Genomic DNA, 23,461 nt, shown 5'->3' with positions numbered 1-23,461 from the left:
AGCTGGTTTTTCTATGCATCGGCAGGACAGAACGGCAGAGTCAGGTAAGATCGGGGGGCGGTGTGTGTTTCTTTGTAAACAACAGCTGGTGAACAATAGCTAAAATTAAGGAAGTCTCAAGGTTCTGTTCGTAGCTGTCTATTTACCACCACAAACCGATGCTGGCACTAAGACCCCACTCAACGAGCTGTATAGAGCCATAAGCAAACAAGAAAATGCTCATCCAGAGGCTGCGCTCTTAGTTTCCAGTGATTTTAATGCAGGAAAACGGACATCTGTTTTACCTAATTTCTAATAGCATGTCACCTGTGCAACTAGAGGGGAAAAACTAGAGGGGAAAAACTCTAGATCACCTTTACTCCACACACATAGACGCATCCGAAATGGCGCCGGAGAAGATGGCTGCCGTTTTACAGCCCTCTAACCAATTGTACTATTATGTGTGTTTTTCCGCGTTATTTGTAATTTATTTTGTACATAATGTTTCTGCCATCGTCTCTTATAACCAAAAATTGCTTCTGGATATCAGGACAGCGATTACTCACCTCGTATTGGACGAATAATTTTTCTTCAACAAGGCGGCCGCGAAGGATATCTTACAGACACCCGACAAGGCCCAAATCCCCGTCATTCGCATGAGGAAGAGACGGAGATATCGTGGACGTAGGTCGGGGTGCCTTGTAAGGATCCGACGGCGAGCGAGTAAACTGCCGCTCCCATCAATCCTATTAGCCAATCTTCAATCATTGGAAAATAAATTACGGTTATCCTACCAACGGGACATTAAAAACTGTAATATCTTATGTTTCACCGAGTCGTGGCTGAACGACGACATGGATAACATACAGCTAGCGGGCTATACGCTACATTGGCAAGATAGAACGGCTGACTCCGGTAAGACAAGGGGTGGCGGTCTGTGTATATTTGTAAACAACAGCTGGTGCACAAAATCAAATACTAAGGAAGTCTCGAGGTTTTGCTCGCCTGAGGTAGAGTATCTTATGATAAGCTGTAGACCACACTATTTACCAAGAGAGTTTTCATCTATATTTTTCATAGCTGTCTATTTACCACCACAAACCAATGCTGGCATTAAGATTGCACTGAATGAGCTGTATAAGGCCATAAGTCAACAGGAAAACGCTCATCCAGAGGCAGCGCTTCTAGTGGCCGGGGATCCGTTCTACCTAATTTCTACCAGCATGTTAAATGTGCAACCAGAGGAAAAAAAACTCTAGACCACCTTTACTCCACACACAGAGACGCATACAAAGCTCTCCCTCGCCCTCCATTTGGCAAATCTGACCATAACTCTATCCTCCTGATTCCTGCTTATAAGCAAAAACTAAAGCAGGAAGCACCAGTGACTCGGTTAATAAAAAAGTGGTCAGATGACGCAGATGCTAAGCTACAGGACTGTTTTGCTAGCACAGACTGGAACATGTTCCGGGATTCTTCAGATAGCATTGAGGAGTACACCACATCAGTCACTGGCTTCATCAATAAGTGCATCGATGATGTCGTCCCCCACAGTGACCGTACGTACATACCCCAACCAGAAGCCATGGATTACAGGAAACATCCGCACTGAGCTAAAGGGTAGAGCTGCCGCTTTCAAGGAACGGGACTCTAACCCGGACGCTTATAAGAAATCCCGCTATGCCCTCCGACGAACCATCAAACAAGCAAAGAGTCAATACAGGACTAAGATTGAATCGTACTACACCGGCTCTGACGCTCGTCGGATGTGGCAGGGCTTGAAAACTATTACAGACTACAAAGGGAAGCACAGCCGCAAGCTTCCCAGTGACACAAGCCTACCAGACGAGCTAAACCACTTCTATGCTCGCTTCGAGGCAAGCAACACTGAAGCATGCATGAGAGCACCAGCTGTTCCGGATGACTATGTGATCACGCTCTCCGTAGCCGATGTGAGTAAGACTTTTAAGCAGGTCAACATTCACAAGGCCGCAGGGCCAGACGGATTACCAGGACGTGTACTCCGAGCATGTGCTGACCAACTGGCAAGTGTCTTCACTGACATTTTCAACATGTCCCTGACTGAGTCTGTAATACCAACATGTTTCAAGCAGACCACCATAGTCCTGTGCCCAAGAACGCCAAGGTTACCTGTCTAAATGTCTACCGCCCCATAGCACTCACATCTGTAGCCATGAAACGCTTTGAAAGGCTGGTCATGGCTCACATCAACACCATCGTCCCAGAAACACTCAACCCACTCCAATTCGCATACCGCCCCAACAGATCCACAGATGACGCAATCTCTATTGCACTCCACAATTCCCTTTCCCACCTGGACAAAAGGAATACCTACGTGAAAATGCTGATCATTGACTACAGCTCAGCGTTCAACACCATAGTGCCCTCCAAGCTTATCACTAAACTAAGGATCCTGGGACTGAACACCTCCCTCTGCAAATGGATCTCGTGTACGACTCCAACACCATCATTAAGGTTGCAGTCGCCACAATGGTGCTAGGCCTGATCACAGATGATGATGAGACAGCCTATAGGGAGGAGGTCAGAGACCTGGCAGTGTGGTGCCAGGACAACAACCTCTCCCTCAACGTGGACAAGACAAAGGAGCTTATCGTGCAATACAGGAAACGGAAGGCCGAACGCCCCGATTCACACTGATGGGGCTGTAGTGAAGCAGGTCGAGAGCTTCAAGTTCCTCGGTGTCCACATCATTAAGGACCTATCATGGTCCAAACACACCAACACAATTGTGAAGAGGCCATGACAACGCCTCTTCCACTTAAGGAGGCTGAAAAGATTTGGCATAGACTCTCAAATCCTCAAAAAGCTATACAGCTGCATTATTGAGAGCATCTTGACTGGCTGCATCCCCGCTTAGTATGGCAACTGCTCGGCATCCAACCGCAAGGCGCTACAGAGGGTAGTGCGTACGGCCCAGTACATCACTGGGGCCGAACTCCCTGCCATCCAGGACCTCTATACCAGGCGGTGTACCTAAACAGCTTCTCCCCCCAAGCCATAAGACTGCTGAACAGTTAATCAAATGGCTACCAGGACTATTTGCATTGACCCCCTTTATATATAATTTTTTTAATCGAATTTATTTTGCACTGCCACTCTTGCGCTGGCTCAACACACACTCACACATACTACACTGACACTGACACTCCAACACACAAAATAAGCTCACACACACAAAACACACAGACATGCATATTGATGCCACGCACTCACACATAGACACACTATAACACTCTTCACATATGCTGCTGCTACTCTGTTTATTATATATCCTGATTGCCTAGTTACTTTTAACCCTACCTACTGTACCTCAATTACCTCAACTACCTCGTATTTTTCTTACTTTTAACTATTTTTAACTCAAAGCCGTGGGGCCTATGATTTCTTAATCCGGCCCTGCATACAGTCACTGCTCTGCTTGTCCAGTCCTTTCTATCCGCCTCGCTCTGCTTGCTCCGCCCACCCGCTTCTCGTGAGTTTCTCACTTTAGTTGGGGGCAAATTTCCAGCGGTTTTGTTGTGAAGATGACTTCTCTCGCTCTCTCTCTCTTTCCTATAAAATGTTATTTTTTGTCTATTTTATTTTTTTATTTTTTTACACCAAATACAAACAACAACTTACAGACGTACAAAGAAAACGACTACATGTCTACTGTGCCCAGACCTGCATGCTCACACCCCCATCCCTAGCGCCTGCATTATTGTTTGCCACATGGACTTAAATTGTACCCATTAGTTGTTCTCGGTCGCCCATGCTATTTCAATAATAAATCATTCGATTTTTCCATTGTGTTAATGATGGCGGATTACTTTTTTAATATAGTTTTTTTCAAGATGAGAAGGGAATCATCCAGCCCATTGGGTATCCCACTACACCCCCATATGCCATGTCTTGAAATATGCAGACAGACGGATTAAAAGTAAGTTTGCATTGTAATACTTCTGACAGCCAATTTTCTAGCTCCGCCCATAACTTTTGGACTTTATAGCATTCACAGAAAGCATGTACTGTAGAATTTGTGAATTTGGTCAGTTCTTTTTAAGTCTTGGTTCCAATACTTAATATTTTTTTCTAAGAGATTGTCAGTTGGATATGCTCTCTACAAGGTTTTGTATATCTTACCTATCATATGAACATCCTTTTATGACTCAAATAAGATTCCCTCAAGGTTGCTCTGATGTACAAAATATTTCAAATATAAATTCTGTGATATGTAACTTTTAAGTTGCATGTATTTGAAACTATCTACATTGGTCAGTCCAAAATTACTTTTTAATTCTGTCATGGAAATACATATATTTCATGTTACCAAGTCATTTACGGTTTCTATGCCTTTAGGTATCCATGTGGACCAATTTATCGGTGAATTCTGAAAAGCTTTCCAAGGATTGTTCTATAAGGTTGTGTTTTTAGGGAGTGATAATGGTTCTTGTGGAATATGTTTCATTTTCTTCCATATTGTTATAGTGTTCTTAATTATGAAGTTGTTAAGGTTCTTAGCTTTATCCTTTGAAAATAGACGCGTAAAAATATTCTGGGGATGAGCATGCACCCATTTGCACCCATTTTTACTCTTTAGTGCATTTAACTAACTATATGTCACAAGTAAACGCCTTGGGTATCGAGTTGATACAATTCCAAGTCTGGAAGGACTTCAGCCATGTCATCTTCTGTATACAGTGCACAACTGCCTGGACTGGCCTGGCCCTGGTCTGCAGAACCAACAAGGCCTTAATTTGGCTTCTGTCTTGGGTGAGACGTTAAATCCTCGGGCCTGCCGTCCCTTTGCCAAGTCCCTGGCAACCTCATCGGAATGCTAATGTTGAAATGGTTAACTGCTGCCCTCAATGTTATGGCCTCTTTTCCCCCTGCCTGCCTGCAACGGTCAGGAGGGACTACCTCACTTGTTTTCTCCAGGGGAAGTTGACAGACTGTCTACCCAGGGGCCACCGTTGCAATATTATTTTTTTGAAACAGAACCCTGCCATCTATACAAACATACTTTGGCAGTGTGGGGGTCTCTTTGGGCTAAGAGTTAAAAGTCAAGTCGGACTCTGAACTAAAGAGTTGGGGGACACAGTGTATTTTCGAGAGAAGTTTTAGGGGAATTGTATTATTTGCAAAGCAGCTTCAGAAGTAACCTTTCAGTTTCAGCTGAAATAATTTGTAATTACATTTCTTGTTTTTGAGCGGGTAAGGGCTAAAATGAGTTATGGGATGAAAAAAACATAATAATACATCATAATTCTATTTGTGAGAAAGTATTTAACAATCAGAATGCATGTACATGAATAATATGCATATAAATCATTAACATTTCTATGAGCAAGATTTGTATGCGAGAGGAAATTAAATACACTAAATATGCCAACTTAATTGAGAGGGCCAATTATTATGAGAGGGCCATGAACAGTACCCGGTAATGCTGTATACTGCTAGAAATATCTAATTTTCAGCTTTTTTTGTTCTTCATTATTTATTTATGAGTTGTATTCACTTTTCAAACCACAAGATATAGTAAATAGCAAACAGTATGAATCGTATGAAAATATAATGATTTCATATGCTATGAACAACCTATTCATGAACAATTTGTGAATATGGCCTGACATAGAGTACCAGTCAAAGGTTTGGACACACCCACACATTCAAGGGTTTTCTTTATTTTTACTATTTTCTACATTGTAGAATAATAGTGAAGACATCAAAACTACGAAATAACACATATGGAATCATGTAGTAACCAAACAAGTGTTAAACAAATCAAAATATGTTTTATATTTTAGATTCTTAAAAGTAGCCACCCTTTGCCTTGATGACAGCTTTGCACACTCTTGGCATTCTCTCAACCAGCTTCATGAGGAATCCTTTTCCAACAGTCTTGAAGGAGTTACCACATATGCTGAGCACTTGTTGGCTGCATTCCTTCACTATGCGGTCCAACTCATCCCAAACCATCTCAATTGGGTTGAGGTCGGGTGATTGTGGAGGCTAGGTCATCTGATGCAGCACTCCATCACTCTAATTATTGGTCAAGTAGCCCTTACACAGCCTGGAGGTGTGTTTTGGGTCATTGTCCTGTTGAAAAACAAATGATAGTCCCACTAAGCGCATACCAGATGGAATGGCGTATCGCTGCAGAATGCTGTGGTAGCCATGCTGGTTAATTGTGCCTTGAATTCTAAATAAATCACTAACAGTGTCACCAGCAAAGCACCCCTACACCATCACACCTCCTCCTCCATGCTTCATAGTGGGAGCCACACATGCGGAGATCATCCGTTCACCTACTCTGCGTCTCACAAAGACACAGCGGTTTGAACCCAAAATCTCAAATTTGGACTCATCAGATCAAAGGACAGATTTCCACCGGTCTAATGTCCATTGCTCGTGTTTCTTGGCCCAGGAAAGTCTCTTCTTCTTATTGGTGTCCTTTAGTAGTGGTTTCTTTGCAGCAGTTCGACCATGAAGGCCTGATTCACGCAGTCTCCTCTGAACAGTTGATGTTGAGATGTGTCTGTTACTTGAACTCTGTGAAGCATTTATTTGGGCTGCAATCTGAGGTGCAGTTAACTCTAATTAACTTATCCTCTGCAGCAGAGGTAACTCTGGGTCTTCCTTTCCTGTGGCGGTCCTCATGAGAGCCAGTTTCATCATAGCGCTTGATGGTTTTTGCGACTGCACTTGAAGAAACTTTAAAAGTTCTTGAAATTTTCCGGATTGACTGACCTTCATGTCTTAAAGTACTGATGAGCTGTCGTTTCTCTTTGCTTATTTGAGCTGTTCTTGCCATAATATGGACTTGGTCTTTTACCAAATAGGACTATCTTCTGTATACCACCCCTACTTTGTCACAACACAACTGATTGGCTTAAACGCATTAAGAAGGAAAGAAATTCCACAAATTAACTTTTAACAAGGCACACCTGTTAATTGAAATGCATTCCAGGTGACTACCTCATGAAGCTGGTTGAGAGAATGCCAAGAATGTGCAAAACTGTCATCCAGGCAAAGGATGGCTACTTTGAAGTACCTACGGGGCGGCAGGTAGCTTAGTGGGTAAGAGCGTTGTGCCAGTAACCGAAAGGTCGCTGGTTCTAATCCCCGAGCCGACTAGGTGAAAAATCTGTCGATGTGCCCTTAAGCAAGGCACTTAACCCTAATTGCTCCTGTAAGTCGCTCTGGATAAGAGCGTCTGCTAAATGACGTAAATGTAAATGTAAGAATCTCAAATATAAAATATATTTTGATTTGTTTAACACTTTGGTTACATCATGGTTACTACATGATTCCATATGTGTTATTTCATAGTTTTGATGTCTTCATTATTATTCTACAATGTAGGAAATAGTAAAAATTAAGAAAAACCCTGGAATGAGTATGTGTGTCCAAACCTTTGACTGGTACTGTACGTTTTGGGATAATCTACATATATTTACAATCAACTTTACAAATTACATCCTATAAGATATCAGCTGCCTTATTACTGTAATAAATGAACATATAACTTGTGGTTATGGAAAAGTAGCCTCATTTTTGTGTCATGGCTTTCATTCATTCTTGTGTCCCTCCCCTCCTAAAACTCACAAATTTGTAACGATCTCCACTTTTATCTCCTATAAAAGTTGTCCATCTGTGATGAACACAAAGATTTTGTTTCACATCTACACATTTTTTTATTTTTTTATTAAACTCAATATAAAATCATTTGTGTTTGTTGTAGAACGATCCCACTGGGCACACAACATAATTTCAATGGTGATAATTGGGTCATATTTGGTTGAGATGTTGATCAATGAGATTACAACCTATATTCACCAACTCAAAAAGACAGCCAAAATTGTTTTGAACTTCCAATGTGTTTTCACTATGCTTTTAACCATCTAAAACCACAACCCAATTCCAATGGAAAAACAATGTCTGATTTTTGGTTTAGTTGTCACCCTTATCACTGCGCTTTCAACCATTTAAAAGTTCAAATGAGAATACAATGTCAGATATGTTGTTTATTTATACAACAAATTAATGTGTTATCACTGTGCTTCATCTAATAGCACAACCAAATGACCTGGATTGCAGTTGAGATTACATTAAAAGTATATAGTGGAAGTGATCAATGCGGTTCGAGATTCTGCACAGATTATTATAGCAATTGTGAAGATCTCCACAGACCTATTCTTTAACTTAGGTTTTTGGTTGAGATGTGGACATGAATCCAACATATAAATTATTAGTTTGTAGACAAACTGGAATTAAAGCCAGAATAAGTCAGTGGCACAGATGGAACTATCAAAGCAGAAGATACATCTCCTTCAAATGTTGATATTTGGTTGCATTGAAAACCAAACAAAATTCAATATCCAGTTTGTCTACAACTTAATAATTGATATAGTGGATTCACATCTCCATCTCAACTAAATCTCAAAGTTAAAGACATTTTTTAAATGCACTTCAAATAAAGTTTCATTTGATTTAGTCCTATTATTTGACTGAATCCAACATATTAATGATTAACTTGAAGCCATTTTTTGTTGAAACCTGGGTTGAATTGAAACAGCTGTTGATGACTTTGCAAATGCTATAGGCCTAAATAGTATCATTGATGATATATGACTTATAAAGTATGGTTACATTTCATTTGCTCTGTTAAACCTACTCTTTGGAATAACTTCGATAGCAACATTGAATATATTTAGTTATTAAGAGATCTCTCAATAATTATTCTCACGATAGCACATTGGTAGTAGTCAGTGACAACTACTAAAGCAAAGCAGGGCTTGGATGGGAGACTAAATTAATAGCTGTAGATAGTTCAACCCTCCAGTAGGAGGTGCAGCCCAGCCTATAGTTTCTTTTCTGATAGTGGATTTAACATTGAAGATCTGACGTTGTTTCAAAGGTACAAATTCAACATATGTAATACAAAATTGGTTACAATGATGCCATAATCCTGTGGTTGAAATTTTACCCTCAAAATCCAATGTATTTTCCACATAGATTCCATGTCACAATAAGTTGACAAATTAAGTTGAAACAATGTTGATTCAACCAGTTTGCGCCCAGTGGGATGTGGCTAGTTGCCCATCAATGCAGAAGGTTCCTAGCTTTCCAAAGATATGTGGCATATGAGGGTGCGACGTGTCCTTCTGCCACAAATTGATGGACAGTCTGACCAGCGAATGAAATTGTAATCGGGACTGTACCCTGATACCCCAGGGTCTTCCGAGGCGAACTCAATTCAATTCAATAATAATGAAAGTCCCCGAAATTGGGCAGTTTACACTTAACCAGTTAAATCCTGAAGGTATAATGCATTATGATGTGGTTATAATGCACTGTAAGACTTGTCAAGAGCATGTATTACCCCCGTGTGTTACCAAACTCTTGGCAATGGGATCATCTTACCTTGACATGGCCCTCTTTGACCTCCCCGTACTGGACATGTTTCCTCAGGTGGTTACAGATGGCTCTGAGAGTGGGGTGGACCTCCACACAGAAGTTACACCTGTAGCCGATCGGTGCTTTGTCAGCATTGTTCACCAGCTAAAATAAAAGAAAAACGGAAGAAAAGGTGGTAAATCTAACAGCCTTACACTCATTCCACTGATATTCTTTATAACTGATTTAATTTCTAACGATAAAACTTTCAACATCAATACTATGTGTAACATTACCATGTTAGCCCAATACACTGAAAACGCTCCCTATACTGTTGGTTATTATGCACAGTCTCATTCTACTCTGAGTCCAAAACAATGGCCACATCTAGTATTTTACTGAGATGATAAATCACCATCCTTTTGTAAACTCTTCTACTCACTTTCTCAGGCTTTGTCTCCAGCAGCTCGGACGACTTCTGCTTACTAAGGAGCTGCTTCCTCCTCTCTTGCCGCATCGCCCTCTTCTGGAACTCCTCGTTATGGTTCATCAGGTGAGTGCTGAGGAGAGGAAGGCCCAGGAACTTCAACTCGCAGTGGGAACACTGATAGAGTTCTGTCTCCATCCCATCTTCCGTGAGGCTGGGGTGGATGACAAAGTCCTGTTTGTGGTCCTTGCCACTGTGATGGTCGTTGTAGTGCATGGAGAGAAGTTTGACTGTGCTGAAGGATAGCTGGAAGCATTTTAGACACTTGAAAGGCAGCCACTCGGCAACCTCTCCCTCTGGTTCGGGCTTCGGTTCAACCTCCACCACTTCTGTTACCTCTTCAACAGGTTCGGGTTCTTTGGCATAGAGCACAGTGAAGTAGCGTCCGAGCTTGCTGGTGTGTTGCCGCTTGGGGAAGACTCCTGGATGGCGTTTGATGTAGTGTGAAACTATGCTCTTCCTGCTAAAGGCCTGGAACGCACAGAGCGAACACTTCCTCCTCTCCACGGCCAATCGTAGCTCCTCGCTCAGCTCCGACCCTTCAGCCTCCGATGCCACGGGCACCACCACTTTACTGGGCTTCTCCGTCAAAGTCTTGGAGCCTGCCAGGCAATGTGTGTAATAGGCATCAATGTCATGACGCTTCTGGTAATGCGCCGCCAGGCCTTTGCGAATGGGATTGGTGTATGAACAGAGAGCACACTTGAAGACATTGTTCTTGCCTTCCGGCTGAGCCCTGACGTTGTTGTGCTTGATGCGGTAGTGTCGAGCTATGCCTTTTCTGGTTGAGCAGAAGTACTTGCAGAGCTGACACCTAAACACAGCATGGGTCTCTCCTTTGTTGATAGGGAACTGGGTAAGAGCAAGTTTGAATTCGCTAACCTCTTGTACCTCTGATGGTACACTTGTGGCACTGCATTCAGCGACCGCCTCATCTTTCAAGGTGGAATATTGCATGAGGGAAGGCTTGAACATATCTGAAGCTGGTTGATTGTGATATTTCTCATAGTGAATTTTCAGTTTCTCCAATGTCCCATGAGTGTACGGACACATTTTGCATCTGTACGCACCGTAACCCTGTCTTTGGGTCTTGCACTTGTCATCCACTTCAGTTATATCTTTAACCTGCTCGATGTCATCCGCAAAATCCTCAGCGGTGACTTTCACCAATGGATGCCTCTTCTGGTAATGAGTAAGAACTCCATGGATGCGTGAGTTCACATATGGACAGTGTCGGCACTTGTAAACCGAACTTGGATTTATGTCAGCTTCCTGTGCGAAGTCAGCCGCCTTGACTTTCATGCCTGGGTGTTTCTTGCCATAGTGTGTCAGAAGTCCATGTAGGCTGTTATACTCAGACAGACATACAGTGCACTGGTAGGGGTTGTTGGCGATTGAGGTGCTTGTGTGGGAGAGCCTGGGATGGTATTGGTGGTGTTGGTGCTCTTGAGGTGGCGTAGGGATATCCAGTGGTCCTTCATCATGAGCAGTCGGAAGAAAAGTGAAAGGTGGTCCTTTAGCCATTGAGGGGTGGAGTTTCTCTTGGGACCTTGGACCTTTGATTATGTCCAATAGCACAGACTCATCCCCTTTGACGGCCCAGGGGTGGACAGCTTGGTAGTGGTTGGTAATATCCCAGATGGAGCACGCCTCGAAGGCACAATCTCTGCATTGGTAGTGCTTACTGTCCCCAGGGTTCCCCCCTGGTTGGGAGGCGGTAGTATCAGGCCCCGCCCACAGCTTGCTGGCCATGTACGTGTAGTCAACATTGTGCTCTGGGTGGCGTCTTTGGTAATGCATTAGCAGCCCGTTGGGTTCCGCATGGGAGTAGATGCACCACTCACAGTGATAACCAGCCTCCAGGATGCCGTCTTGGTAAGCCCAGTGTAAAATGGTCATGGCTGTAGCCTTCACAGTAGGATGATCCTTCTTCAGGTGCTTCTTCAATGCGTACACATATGGAGATGTATAAGAGCAGTTCCTGCACTTCAGTGAGCGAAGAGCTCCGGAGGATGTCTCAGTCTCGGTGGGAGCAGCAGGGGCTATGGCAGAGGCGGCAGTGCCTGACTGGCCCATCTGCACTCGCTCTCGTTGACTGCGGACCACTGCAGTGTGTCGGCGTACAAGGTCAGCATTGGACTTTGCATCCCTGTGCTTCTTCTGGTAGTGAATAAGCACTCCTTTTACAGTGCGGTTCCCGTAGTCACAATGCTGACAGAAGAAAAGCATCTCTGCTTCTCCTTTCTCTGTGCCAACTCTAGCGTGAGAATTGCTGGACCCATCAAATCCGTTGTTGTTGAACTGTTTGAGAAACTGCTTTGGGGGTGCAATCTGAAGCTCATCCATTAGTTTCATCAACCCAGGGGTGGGAGCGGCGTGCTTGATGTATTTCGCTGTCACCTTTATTTCTGGATGTCTCTTTTGATAATGGACAAGAACTCCCACTACAGAGCGGTTGCTGTACACACAATGTTTACAGTAGTATATCTCCTCATCTGTACCAAATGGCATGGCGGCGCTTGGCGACTTAGCAGGGGTTGGTATATTGACATTGTAAGAAGAGTTGCCTGCTGACTGTGGCCTATCGACTGTGATAACTCTCATGGTTTTCTGAATGCGGAAATATGAGGCCTTTTGCTCTGGGTGCTTTTTCTGATAGTGAACCAATACAGAGTGCATGTTAGGGCTAGCAAAGGAGCACATGTCACAGTCATAGACCACAACATTACCAACCTCTTTCAGGGCCTCCGTCTCGGAGCTTGAATCTTGTGTCTTTGCAACACTTTTGAGCACAGGACTGGACGAGGACTTGGGTGTGGAAGTGGAGGAGCTACATGTGAAACTCTTGGGACCGGAATTTAAAATTTCTCTCAGCGTTTGAGATTCTGCTCCCTTGTGCTGCTGTTCCACCACGTAACTCGAGAAGATCATAGCATTGTTTATTTTCACCTCAGGGTGCATTCTTTGGTAATGGGGCATCAAGCTTCTGACGTTTGGACTTGTGTACGAACAAAAGCGGCACATGTACACCAAATCCGGCTGGTTGAAGTTCAGCACGTTGCTGGCTTCTGGGTGGTGATCCATGTAGTGCTCATGAAGGTTGTTGAAGTTGGTGTATTCAATGAAGCACTCCAGACAACGGAAGACGGCACTTTGATCCTCAGGGTCGAGGATGTATCTAAAGCTAAACTTAATGTAGGGGTGCATTCTCTGGTAGTGGGTGCTCACACTGCGGGCTGACTTGTTATGGTAGTCACAGTGCTTGCAATAGAAGCGTGCCATCCCAGAGTCCTCTGTATAGTCCAGGTTCTCCTGGAAAGAAGTGTCCCGGCTGTCTTGGCTGCTCTGGTCTTGGAGATCCACTTTAGGATCAGCAGACTCATTGTCCTCATCGTCAGAGAGTGTCATCGCGATGGGAATGTTTCTTAGCTTTGACGTGAGGGTTCTTTTTCTTTTCCCCACCCGGCCTTCGTAAATCTTGTTGTAAACATAGCCATGATTTTTACTCTCGCTGTTGTTCTCCTCCTTGTCTCTGCCTGCATCTTCATGAATGTTGAGCTCTCCTTCCTCTTCATCATCCATTTCTTCCAGATTAATCACCAGATCCTCCTGTTGCTGACTGATCTTGCTCTGAAGATTGTTGGCGATTTCATCAATCCTAGTTCTCTTCTTGACTGGAGACAGATCCAAAGGTAGATCATTGATGGACTTTCTTGCAGTTTTTCCAGTTAAGTGCTTTCTGGATCCAAGTCCTAGAATTGAAGTTTGGGTTTTTTGTACCTGGCTCGGAGAACTGGAGAATGTTTCCATTTCTGAGTCCTGTTGCTCGTTTGTAGAGCCCTCCAAGTTGGCAGCTTGCATGTCGTCACAGTAGGAGTGCTTGTGTTGCTGGTGAACTCGCAGCCCTTTCAGCGTGGTGGTCGAGAAGCTACAGAGTGTACAGCGGTGAGGATTTTGCTGGTTTAGATCATTGCCCACATTACTTAGCTTTTTCCCATTGACTTTGGAAGCAGCAACGTGTCCTCCGTTCACTGATTCTGTTGTAACGTTATTCTGAGGACCTGGGCTTTCACTGGTCAGGTCCATGGTGTCCCAGTCTAAGGAGTGACTTTGCTTGTGCGTGCCTAACTTGAGAGGGCTGGTGCAGATAAAGGGGCACTCATCACACTTGTATACCGTCGTCTTCCCAGATAGATGTATGTTCTCAATGTGACGGGAGATGCTTCTGCGATGCATGGTGAGGAAAGAGCAGAAGGGACACTGGAACCTATTCATGTACCTTCTGAATGGTATCCCTTTAGTCTCCAGCATCTTGTTATCCTCTTCGGACAGAAGCTGCTTAGCAGAATCTCCAGCTGACAAGGGGTCGGTGTAATTGGAATCATCCTCATCACCCAGTTCCTCGTCGTCTTCCTCAGAGCTGCTCCTGGAGTCGTCAAGCATGCTTGAATCCATCTCCATGGCAGAGTTGGAAACATCGGACATGAAGAAGGTGGACCTGTCAGACAAAATGGAGGATCCCGTGCTGTTGGGCGCTACCGATTGGATCTGGGAATACTGATAGGGTGATATCCCAGAGGCGGGCTTGTTGAGCTTGAAAACCGAGGAGTTGATTACCGAGGAGGCTTCATTGCCACTCAGGTCATTGAAAACCATTTTGGAGTTAGAAGGGCTTCTGGGGGAGGAGGGGGAATCAGATTTAGAAGAGCCTGTGCTTCCTTCTCCTTCTCCACCCGGCTGGATGGTTGAAATCATTTTCACCATGTTGCGGTGCTTTTTCATCATGTTGTTACACCACTCTCTTCGAAGCGTTTGGTTTCCCCTTGACTTCCCGAGAGGTTTAACCATGGACTCTAGGATACCACACTCTACCACATCCTCTGCTAGTTCCTCACTGGGTTCCTCGGACGATAATGCCTCAGAGTCATCAACAGCCTCAGACAGAGATTCTGGGGGGTCCAGATTTCCTTTATGATACATCTTCTGGTGCTTCAGGATCCTGGCTTTGCGTGGAGACTTGTATGTACAATACTGGCAGGAGAACACTTTCCCAATACTGTCATGGATAAGGATGTTATAGTTGGACTGTTTGGACGTCTGGGAGGCTGGTGAGTTCCCGCCACTTAGTGAGGTTCCATGTACCTTCTTGGTGTGTTCAGACAACAAAGATTTTGATCTGAAGTAACGGACACAGATCTTGCACTGGAATAACTGGTTTGCAGTTTTGTTGGGATGGTTTGCTGACTTGTTGTATGGCATTTGGTTCGAACTTGAAAAGTCTGTTTCAAAGGAGTGGCCAATGAAAAAAATAGGAAAAAATAGATGTTAAAACAGTCTTTCCTTAAATATTAATATCAATGTTAATTAAAATATCTAAAAGTATTCATACCCCTTGACTTATTCCACATTTTGTTGTGTTACGGCCTTAATTCAAAATTGATTGTTTTCCTCATCCATCTACACACAATACTGCATAATGACAAAGTAAAAACATGTTTGTAGAAATATCTAATTTACATAAGAAATCACACCCCTGAGTCAATAATTTGTAGAAGGACCTTTGGCAGCGATTACAGCTGTCTTTCTGGGTAAGTCTCTAAGAGCTTTCCACAACTGGATTGTGCAACATTTGCTCATTATTTTTAAGGTCTGTCAAATTGGTTGTTGATCATTGCTAGACATTTTCCGGTCTTGCCATAGATGTTTTTATATAGATGTTTTACTTTTTACCCCTTTTTCTCCTCAATTGGTAGTTACGGTCTTGTTCCATCGCTGCAACTCCTGTACGGACTCGGGAGAGGCAAAGGTCGAGAGCCATGTGTCCTCCAAAACATGACCCTCCCCTAACCCGGCCAATTGAGCGCCGCCTCATGGTCGCAGCCGGCTGCGACACAGTCTGGGATCGAACCCGGGTCTGTAGTGACGCCTCAAGCACTGCGATGCAGTGCCTTAGACCGCTGCGCCACTCGGGAGCCCCCAGATTTTGAGGTAGTTTTAAGTCAAAACTGTAACTTTGCCACTCAGGAACATTCACTGTCTTCTTGGTAAGCAACTCCAGTGTAGATTTGGCCTTGTGCTTTAGGTTATTTTCTGCTGAAAGGTGAATTTATCTCCCAGTGTCTGGTGGAAAGCAGACTGAACCAGGTTTTCCTCTAGGATTTGCCTGTGCTTAGCTCCATTCCGTTTCTTTTTTATCTAGAAAAACTACTAAGTATTGATTGGGATGTGAATACTTATGTAAATTACATATTTCTGTATTTCATTTTCAATACATTTGCTAAAAGGTCTAAAAACATATTTTCACTTTGTCATTATGGGGTATTGTGTGTAGATGGGTGAGAAAATACATCTAATTGAACCATTTTGAAGTCAGGCTGTAACACAAACAAATTGGCAATAAGTCAAGGGGTATGAATACTTTCTGAAGGCACTGTATGCAAAGTATAAGACATATGTCTATACATATTATATCAATATCATTAATAATAATAACAATCATTATCTTTAGCATAATAATCATAACCTTAATCATAATAATTTATCCATAAACATCACAGTTGATGCAGTGCTCTTACCCGTTTCAGTTTGTGGAGATTTATTCTGCTCTTCCTCATCCCCCTCTGTCTGGTTGAGGGAGTTCAGAGAGTCTGACCTGGACTGGCAGGGACTCCCGTCCCCCTCTCCGTCTCCGACATCCGTGGGCTGCAGGAAGGCTGTGTGTACATCCTGGATGTGGGTCTTGAGGTCGTCGTACGACTCAGCACGGAAGTCACAGCCATCGCACTGTAGCACCTCCATCGCTGAGGATTCCCTGGAAAATCAGGGAAACCTGGTGAGAAAAAGACAAGCGAGAATGGGTGAGGCCTCAGTCTCAGTCTCACACAATAACATGTCACATTTAGGCCTCAGGAGTGGAAACCCAAAGGTCTGAGTCTTTAGGCCTAGCACCAGTGTAGGCTAAAACCCTGTGATAGAAATGTGACATTAGAGACATTGAGAGAAGGCTGGATTCTTCAGCTCTAACATTACTGCATTGCATACTAAGAAGAAGATCTGTTTTTTGTTGTTGTTGCATGGTTCCAAGAACAATGGCGAGCTGAGGAAGGATTACTGAGTTGATTTGTTCCATTTTTATTACCTTGGGATAAGCCACAGCTGGAGTGCAGCACCATCAGACTGCATCCCAAAAGGCACCCTATTCCCTATTTATTGCACTACTTTTGACCAGGGCCCATAGGGCTCTGGTCAAAAGAAGTGCACTTTATAGGGACTAGGGTGCAATTTGATACGCAGAACCGTCAGACTGCATCCCAGTATCTACATCACACATACAAACAATTCCCTCAGATTGCATCAAGCCCTAGCTCCCTCTCAAATAAGATTGAATGAATCCACTGACAGAGAGAGGAAGCTTTGTGACTACAGTGCTATTCTGTTCCTTGATGAAACACACAACTGATGATAATGTCACCATCACTTTCGAGCTAGTATGACCTGTCACCTCTGACCTTGACATTCTAACTAACCAATGGCATTGCTTGTTAGTCAAACTAACTTCCAGTACTTACTCATAGCCACCAGATATATAGCCACCTCATTCATATTTCTGTTTCAAATGGATAGGTTTTCATGTAGACCAATGCCACATATGTATTGTTGTTGTGAAACAAACATAAATCCAGAACTTGTGTGGAACCACAAACAATCCAAATGGTAACCTTTCCATTCTAAAATATGTTTCCACAAATACAGTATGTACAGTATGCTAAACAAATACATTGGTAAAATAAAACAGGCCAGTTTTCAGAGCATAAAAAAAAGATCTTAATTACCCATCTCAGTTTCTATTCAGTGTCAGTTAAAAAGGAAAAATATATTTCAACGCATTAATAAAACTGACAGAGTGAAAAATGACTGGGGCATAAAATGGCTGTTTATGTGGCAGTTATGACAGTTTTTTCATCAAATGGTTTTCTCTTCTTGTCCACCCTTCTTTGTGCGATGACACAGAGCGACACACGGCATTACCTTGAAACGTAACTCATTAGCATTTAAACTGTTCACGATGCAATGTGCACTCTTTTTTATATTATTTTATTGGATTTAACATTTCTTTAAGCTTATCTAAAACACTAGGTCTAATTCTGCAGAAAGCAGAAGCAGAGGCAATATTTAATACATTTGCCATACATTTGCCAGAGGTCATCTGTGCTGTGCATTTGTCTAGGCCAAGGACATTAATATTTGCAGGTTTTCAAAGAGGATTAATGCTTCACACTACTAGCACAGTGTAGCCCAATGAAAAATCACAACATAACATTCTGGGGTCATTTATTGGTAAGATGTCTATAGGATTTGACCAGCCCTTATGGCAATGGCCTATAAAATCAGCACCAGACAGCTCCAATTAAAATATAGGCTACACTGTTCAGAAAAATAGAAAGTAGAGAGCTTACAAACTGTTGCATTTTAGAAACCCTGTTATTTCACTCGTGTTCCTATCTTACATAGCCATCCACCAGCATTCCCTTCCTAGGAGAAGCATTTGCGCTATCACCATAAGGTCTAGTATTTCCTGATTATCTGAACGTCACACCCTGATCTGTTTCACCTGTCTTTGTGATTGTCTCCACCCCCCTCCAGGTGTCGCCCATCTTCCCCATTATCCCCAGTGTATTTTTATCTGTGTTCTCTGTTTGTCTGTTGCCAGTTTGTTTTGTTTCGTCAAGCTGACCTGTGATTTTCCCCCTTGCGTCTGGCTTTCGCAAGTTCCTGGTTTCCCGGGTTTTGACCATTCTGCCTGCCCTGAGCCTGCCTGCCGTTCTGTACCTTGTCACACCACCCTGGATTATTGACCTTTGCCTGCCCTGACCCTGAGACTGCCTGCCGTTCTGTACCTGTTGGACTCTGATCTGGATTACTGACCTCTGCCTGCCCTTGACCTGTCGTTTGCCTGCACCCTGTTTTTGTAATAAACTTTTGTTACTTCGACACTGTCTGCATCTGGGTCTCCTCCTGAAATACTGAAGCTCCTGCACCTGTGGCAAAATGGTGTCCTCTAAATGTAGCCTACCAGTTTCACTATACAGAAGGTAAAATTAGCTTAACAACAACATGTTGCAGAGCTCGAAAGCCACATGACATGAGCCTTCCTCACCTATAGCTAACCAACAGACCTCTGGACAAAATGGTGTCCTCTAAATGGAAATTTTAGTTGAGCACATTATCTCCCTTTGCCTGGTCCTGTACATGTTCACCATACAAAGGTAAAACATTGTTAAACATGGTATACAACCTGTTGCAGAGCTCAAAAATACAAACCAACAGAGCTCTGGTAGAAAGGGAAGAAACTGAGTTATATGTCCATTTGTTTTGGTATTACTCCTATCATAGATAGTTATTTTTGGGCTGCAGACCTCTGGACTTAAACCATTACAGTTGACGTTCAGCAACCAGTCAACCTCCACTGGAACAGCACTTGCTGCCTGCCAAGTGTGTCCCTGAGAAGCTAGCCCTGCTCCCCATTGTTGTCCAGGGTCAGGTTACTGCTCCATGAAAGGCCCATCCCTGATCTGTTGGCAGCTCTCTCATCAGAACAAAGTTGCATTCTAAAGCTAGGTTCTTTGACATGGATATCAAGAAGAATCCTTGAGGTAAAAAAAGAAAGGAGAAAACAGCCTCAACCTGAACTTACTACTACTATTTCCCTTGGTGTCAGTTTAGTGACTACATGTCAGCCTAACCAAGTTAATGCACGGTATTTGTAATGCTTTCATCTGCTCTATCTGGGCTTTGACAGTCAGGCAATGAGCTGTGCAGCAGATCCTTTGAGCTTCAAGGGCAGCCATTTTAGGAGCCAGCCAGCTATGTGTGCTTAGGTGTTCAGCCAGTGCTCTCACTGCACAACATGGACCCATGGATCAGATCCTCCTCACAGTGAGGCTGTGTCCCAAATGGCACCTTATCCCCTATGGGCCCTGGTCAAAAGTAGTGCACTACAATAGGGGCCTGACACAGCCCAGACAGTGACTGGAGAGCTGCTGACAGAAATCTATCTGCCCGATGTCCTGTACCCAAGTCCTTCAGCCTGCCTGCCTCGGCATGGCCTGCATAGCTCAGCAAAACCACCTCGCACTTTGCCAGCCTTCCTGACAGCAATTTCATTTATTGGGGACAATATATTTTATACTTTGGGATTTATAAAATTACTGTACCCAAAAAATCGAGAGGGTCAGACGTTTGGAGTGACACAACCCCAGCTTCTTTAACAATCAGGAAGATAAAAAAAAGTAATTTTAGGAATTGCCTTCTAAGCTCCACAAGGGGTCTAATAATGCAAAGCATGCCTGAACTTCCTTTTTCAAAAATCTGCAGCCTTGGGCTTGAATATCAGAGAGGAGGGGTGAGGAAAGGCATGCCAGCATGACCCGGCCACCTGGGAGACCTTCCTCTGAGCACAGAGGACAATGCCATCTGACTCGGCTCCCCAGATTCCAAAGTCTACTGACATTTGTTAATCACCAACCGGTCTCTCTGCATCGGCGAGGCCTGCCAGCAGTCACACCCTCTACTCAAACTGGGCCCGGCCCGGCGGCAGCAGCTGCTCTGTCTGAAAGAGGGCCTTTGAATAAGCCAGCAATAAGCTGATTAAGAGTACAGAGGTTTTGTCCTTAACCGTTAGTCGGGCTGGTCGCTCCAGTCCACCATCTCATGTAGTATACAGGAGAGGGAGGCCACAGATTATATTATGTGACCACGGTGGGGACACAGATTCATCTGATAACATGGATTGGGAGTATTGGACACATGTTGTGAACGTGTAGAGATCCTCAATTATTCATGCTTGATTGATTGAGAACATCAACCTTTTATAAACAAGTAATAATAGCGGCCTACAATCCACCGGAAATCTATTGTTGTCCATGAGAGATTACACACAACACACCACCAGAGAGAAATCAATAAAGTTGCCTGTTATTCCATATTTGAAAAGGTTTAGGCTAGAAATTACAAACATAAAACCAGATTTTGACTGTACCCACAGGGACTATAGCCTACCTCTAGTCTTGTACCAGTGGAAGTCATAGTAGAAAGCTTCTATTGTCCCAACAGCAGAGGGGAGGTTGCGTCACCAAGCAGTGAGCCTGTTCTGTTGGCCTCTTGCACAAACAGAAGATAAAAGAGAGGGAGATCAAGATGGAAACTCCAACAGCTCTCTGTCACTTCGTCTATGTCAACGGTGGACAGATCTAGATTCTTCAGACCTGTTGTCCCTTTCATATATAAAATATGCCTTTCATAATGAATATGGAAGAAATTAGACTACCACTGGACAGCTCCATCTCAGGCACTTCAGACTTCAGACTTAATGAGTCAACATGTTGCCCATTCATATTTCTTAAATCATGGTTTTTGAAAAGTAAAAGGCGCAGCGCTCGCTAACAAATAAAAACAATATATTATTTAAGCAGCTATTAAAAGCTTGACCTTTCGGCCTTAATCAATGGCCTTCATCATGGCTTTTAGAATGAATATGGAACAAACAAAACGAGACTACAACCTAAAAGCCAGTGCCGAATCATCAATGGAATGAAGTGGAATTATTTCCACCACTGTTACGAACCCCGTGGCTCTAAACATCTAGGGTGGATGGACATGAGACCCGTAACATAAATTCATGTAAATTATAAGTGTGGCAGGGAACAGTGAGAACCAAAAATGACACAACAACCATTGACTACCGTCAAACACAAAGTGTTTATTGCTGAACACACGGTAAGGGTTTGGGAAAAAGGGCTGAGCAGGACCCAAGAAATGAAACAATAGTGTAAAACCCCCTAAACTGATCTTGCCTGCCTCAAGAACCGCTAGGCTACTGCTACCATACAAAAATACAGTGGGTGGTCCGCTCAGGTCTCACTAGTGTTTATAGACAGAGTTCTTCCTACGGGTAATGTACGCCCAAGGGCAACTAGCTTAAACTCCCCTTTTCCCAGAAACACACAAAGCTACCAAACAGGGTAATCAGCAATTATATACGTACACACCACACAGGATACAACAGTATCCACACTCAGGTAAAGAAATATATTCTAATAAAGTTACCAATAGGGTAACCAACAACTTAGTGAGTACACAACACACAGGACACCACCGTGTCCATACTCACATATGGAAAAAGTCTCTCTCTTTCTCAACAAACACAAGACTGGTTTTTATACAATGGGCTGTGTGATTCAACAAACGAGTAACAGGTGGTGCTATTCACAGGAATGTTCACTGATTGGTCCAATCAGCAGACACCTCAACGACCACCAATCAGGAACATACAGGACACCTGTGATTAGGGCAGAAGGAGAGAAACACACAAAAACACAGGATACCTGTATCCGTAACAACCACGCTCTTACAATTAGCCGAGGTTGTCACTCAAATCTACTGGTATACAGTGAGGGAAAAAAGTATTTGATCCCCTGCTGATTTTGTACGTTTGCCCACTGACAAAGACATGATCAGTCTATAATTTTAATGGTAGGTTTATTTGAACAGTGAGAGACAGAATAACAACAACAAAATCCAGAAAAACGTATGTCAAAAATTGTATACATTGATTTGCATTTTAATGAGGGAAATAAGTATTTGACCCCTCTGCAAAACATGACTTAGTACTTGGTGGCAAAACCCTTGTTGGCAATCACAGAGGTCAGACGTTTCTTGTAGTTGGCCATCAGGTTTGCACACATCTCAGGAGGGATTTTGTCCCACTCCTCTTTGCAGATCTTCTCCAAGTCATTAAGGTTTCGAGGCTGACGTTTGGCAACTCGAACCTTCAGCTCCCTCCACAGATTTTCTATGGGATTAAGGTCTGGAGACTGGCTAGGCCACTCCAGGACCTTAATGTGCTTCTTCTTGAGCCACTCTTTTGTTGCCTTGGCCGTGTGTTTTGGGTCATTGTCATGCTGGAATACCCATCCACGACCCATTTTCAATGCCCTGGCTGAGGGAAGGAGGTTCTCACCCAAGATTTGACGGTACATGGCCCCGTCCATCGTCCCTTTGATGCGGTGAAGTTGTCCTGTCCCCTTAGCAGAAAAACACCCCCAAAGCATAATGTTTCCACCTCCATGTTTGACGGTAGGGATGGTGTTCTTGGGGTCATAGGCAGCATTCCTCCTCATCCAAACACGGCGAGTTGAGTTGATGCCAAAGAGCTCCATTTTGGTCTCATCTGACCACAACACTTTCACCCAGTTCTCCTCTGAATCATTCAGATGTTCATCGGCAAACTTCAGACGGGCCTGTATATGTGCTTTCTTGAGCAGGGGGACCTTGCAGGCGCTGCAGGATTTCAGTCCTTCACGGCGTAGTGAGGTGTGGTGACTATGGTCCCAGCTGCCTTGAGATCATTGACAAGCTCCTCCCGTGTAGTTCTGGGCTGATTCCTCAACGTTCTCATGATCATTGCAACTCCACGAGGTGAGATCTTGTATGGAGCCCCAGGACGAGGGAGATTGACAGTTATTTTGTGTTTCATCCATTTGCGAATAATCGCACCAACTGTTGTCACCTTCTCAC

At 43.6% G+C, this 23,461-nt stretch overlaps 1 protein-coding gene across 3 annotated transcripts in view; it reads right to left on the bottom strand.

Moving 5' to 3' along the window:
- LOC121582889 (zinc finger protein 462) overlaps window positions 1-23,461 on the bottom strand; it is a 92,963-nt gene that overhangs the window by 39,271 nt on the left and 30,231 nt on the right. For all 3 annotated transcript variants that reach the window (XM_041899043.2, XM_041899045.2, XM_041899044.2), the window contains exons 2-4: window positions 16,462-16,715; window positions 9,842-15,165; window positions 9,427-9,564 (exon numbers count right to left, since the gene is read on the bottom strand). In XM_041899043.2, coding sequence (XP_041754977.2) covers window positions 9,427-9,564; window positions 9,842-15,165; window positions 16,462-16,684 — 5,685 coding nt within the window. In that variant the 5' untranslated portion in view covers window positions 16,685-16,715. The remainder of the gene's footprint in view (window positions 1-9,426; window positions 9,565-9,841; window positions 15,166-16,461; window positions 16,716-23,461) is intronic.

The sequence above is a fragment of the Coregonus clupeaformis genome, chromosome 15 (genome assembly GCF_020615455.1).
Source record: "Coregonus clupeaformis isolate EN_2021a chromosome 15, ASM2061545v1, whole genome shotgun sequence".
Lineage (NCBI taxonomy): Eukaryota > Metazoa > Chordata > Actinopteri > Salmoniformes > Salmonidae > Coregonus > Coregonus clupeaformis.
The sequence above is the reverse complement of the archived record's forward strand: the minus strand, read 5'-3'. Positions and strand labels throughout refer to the sequence as shown.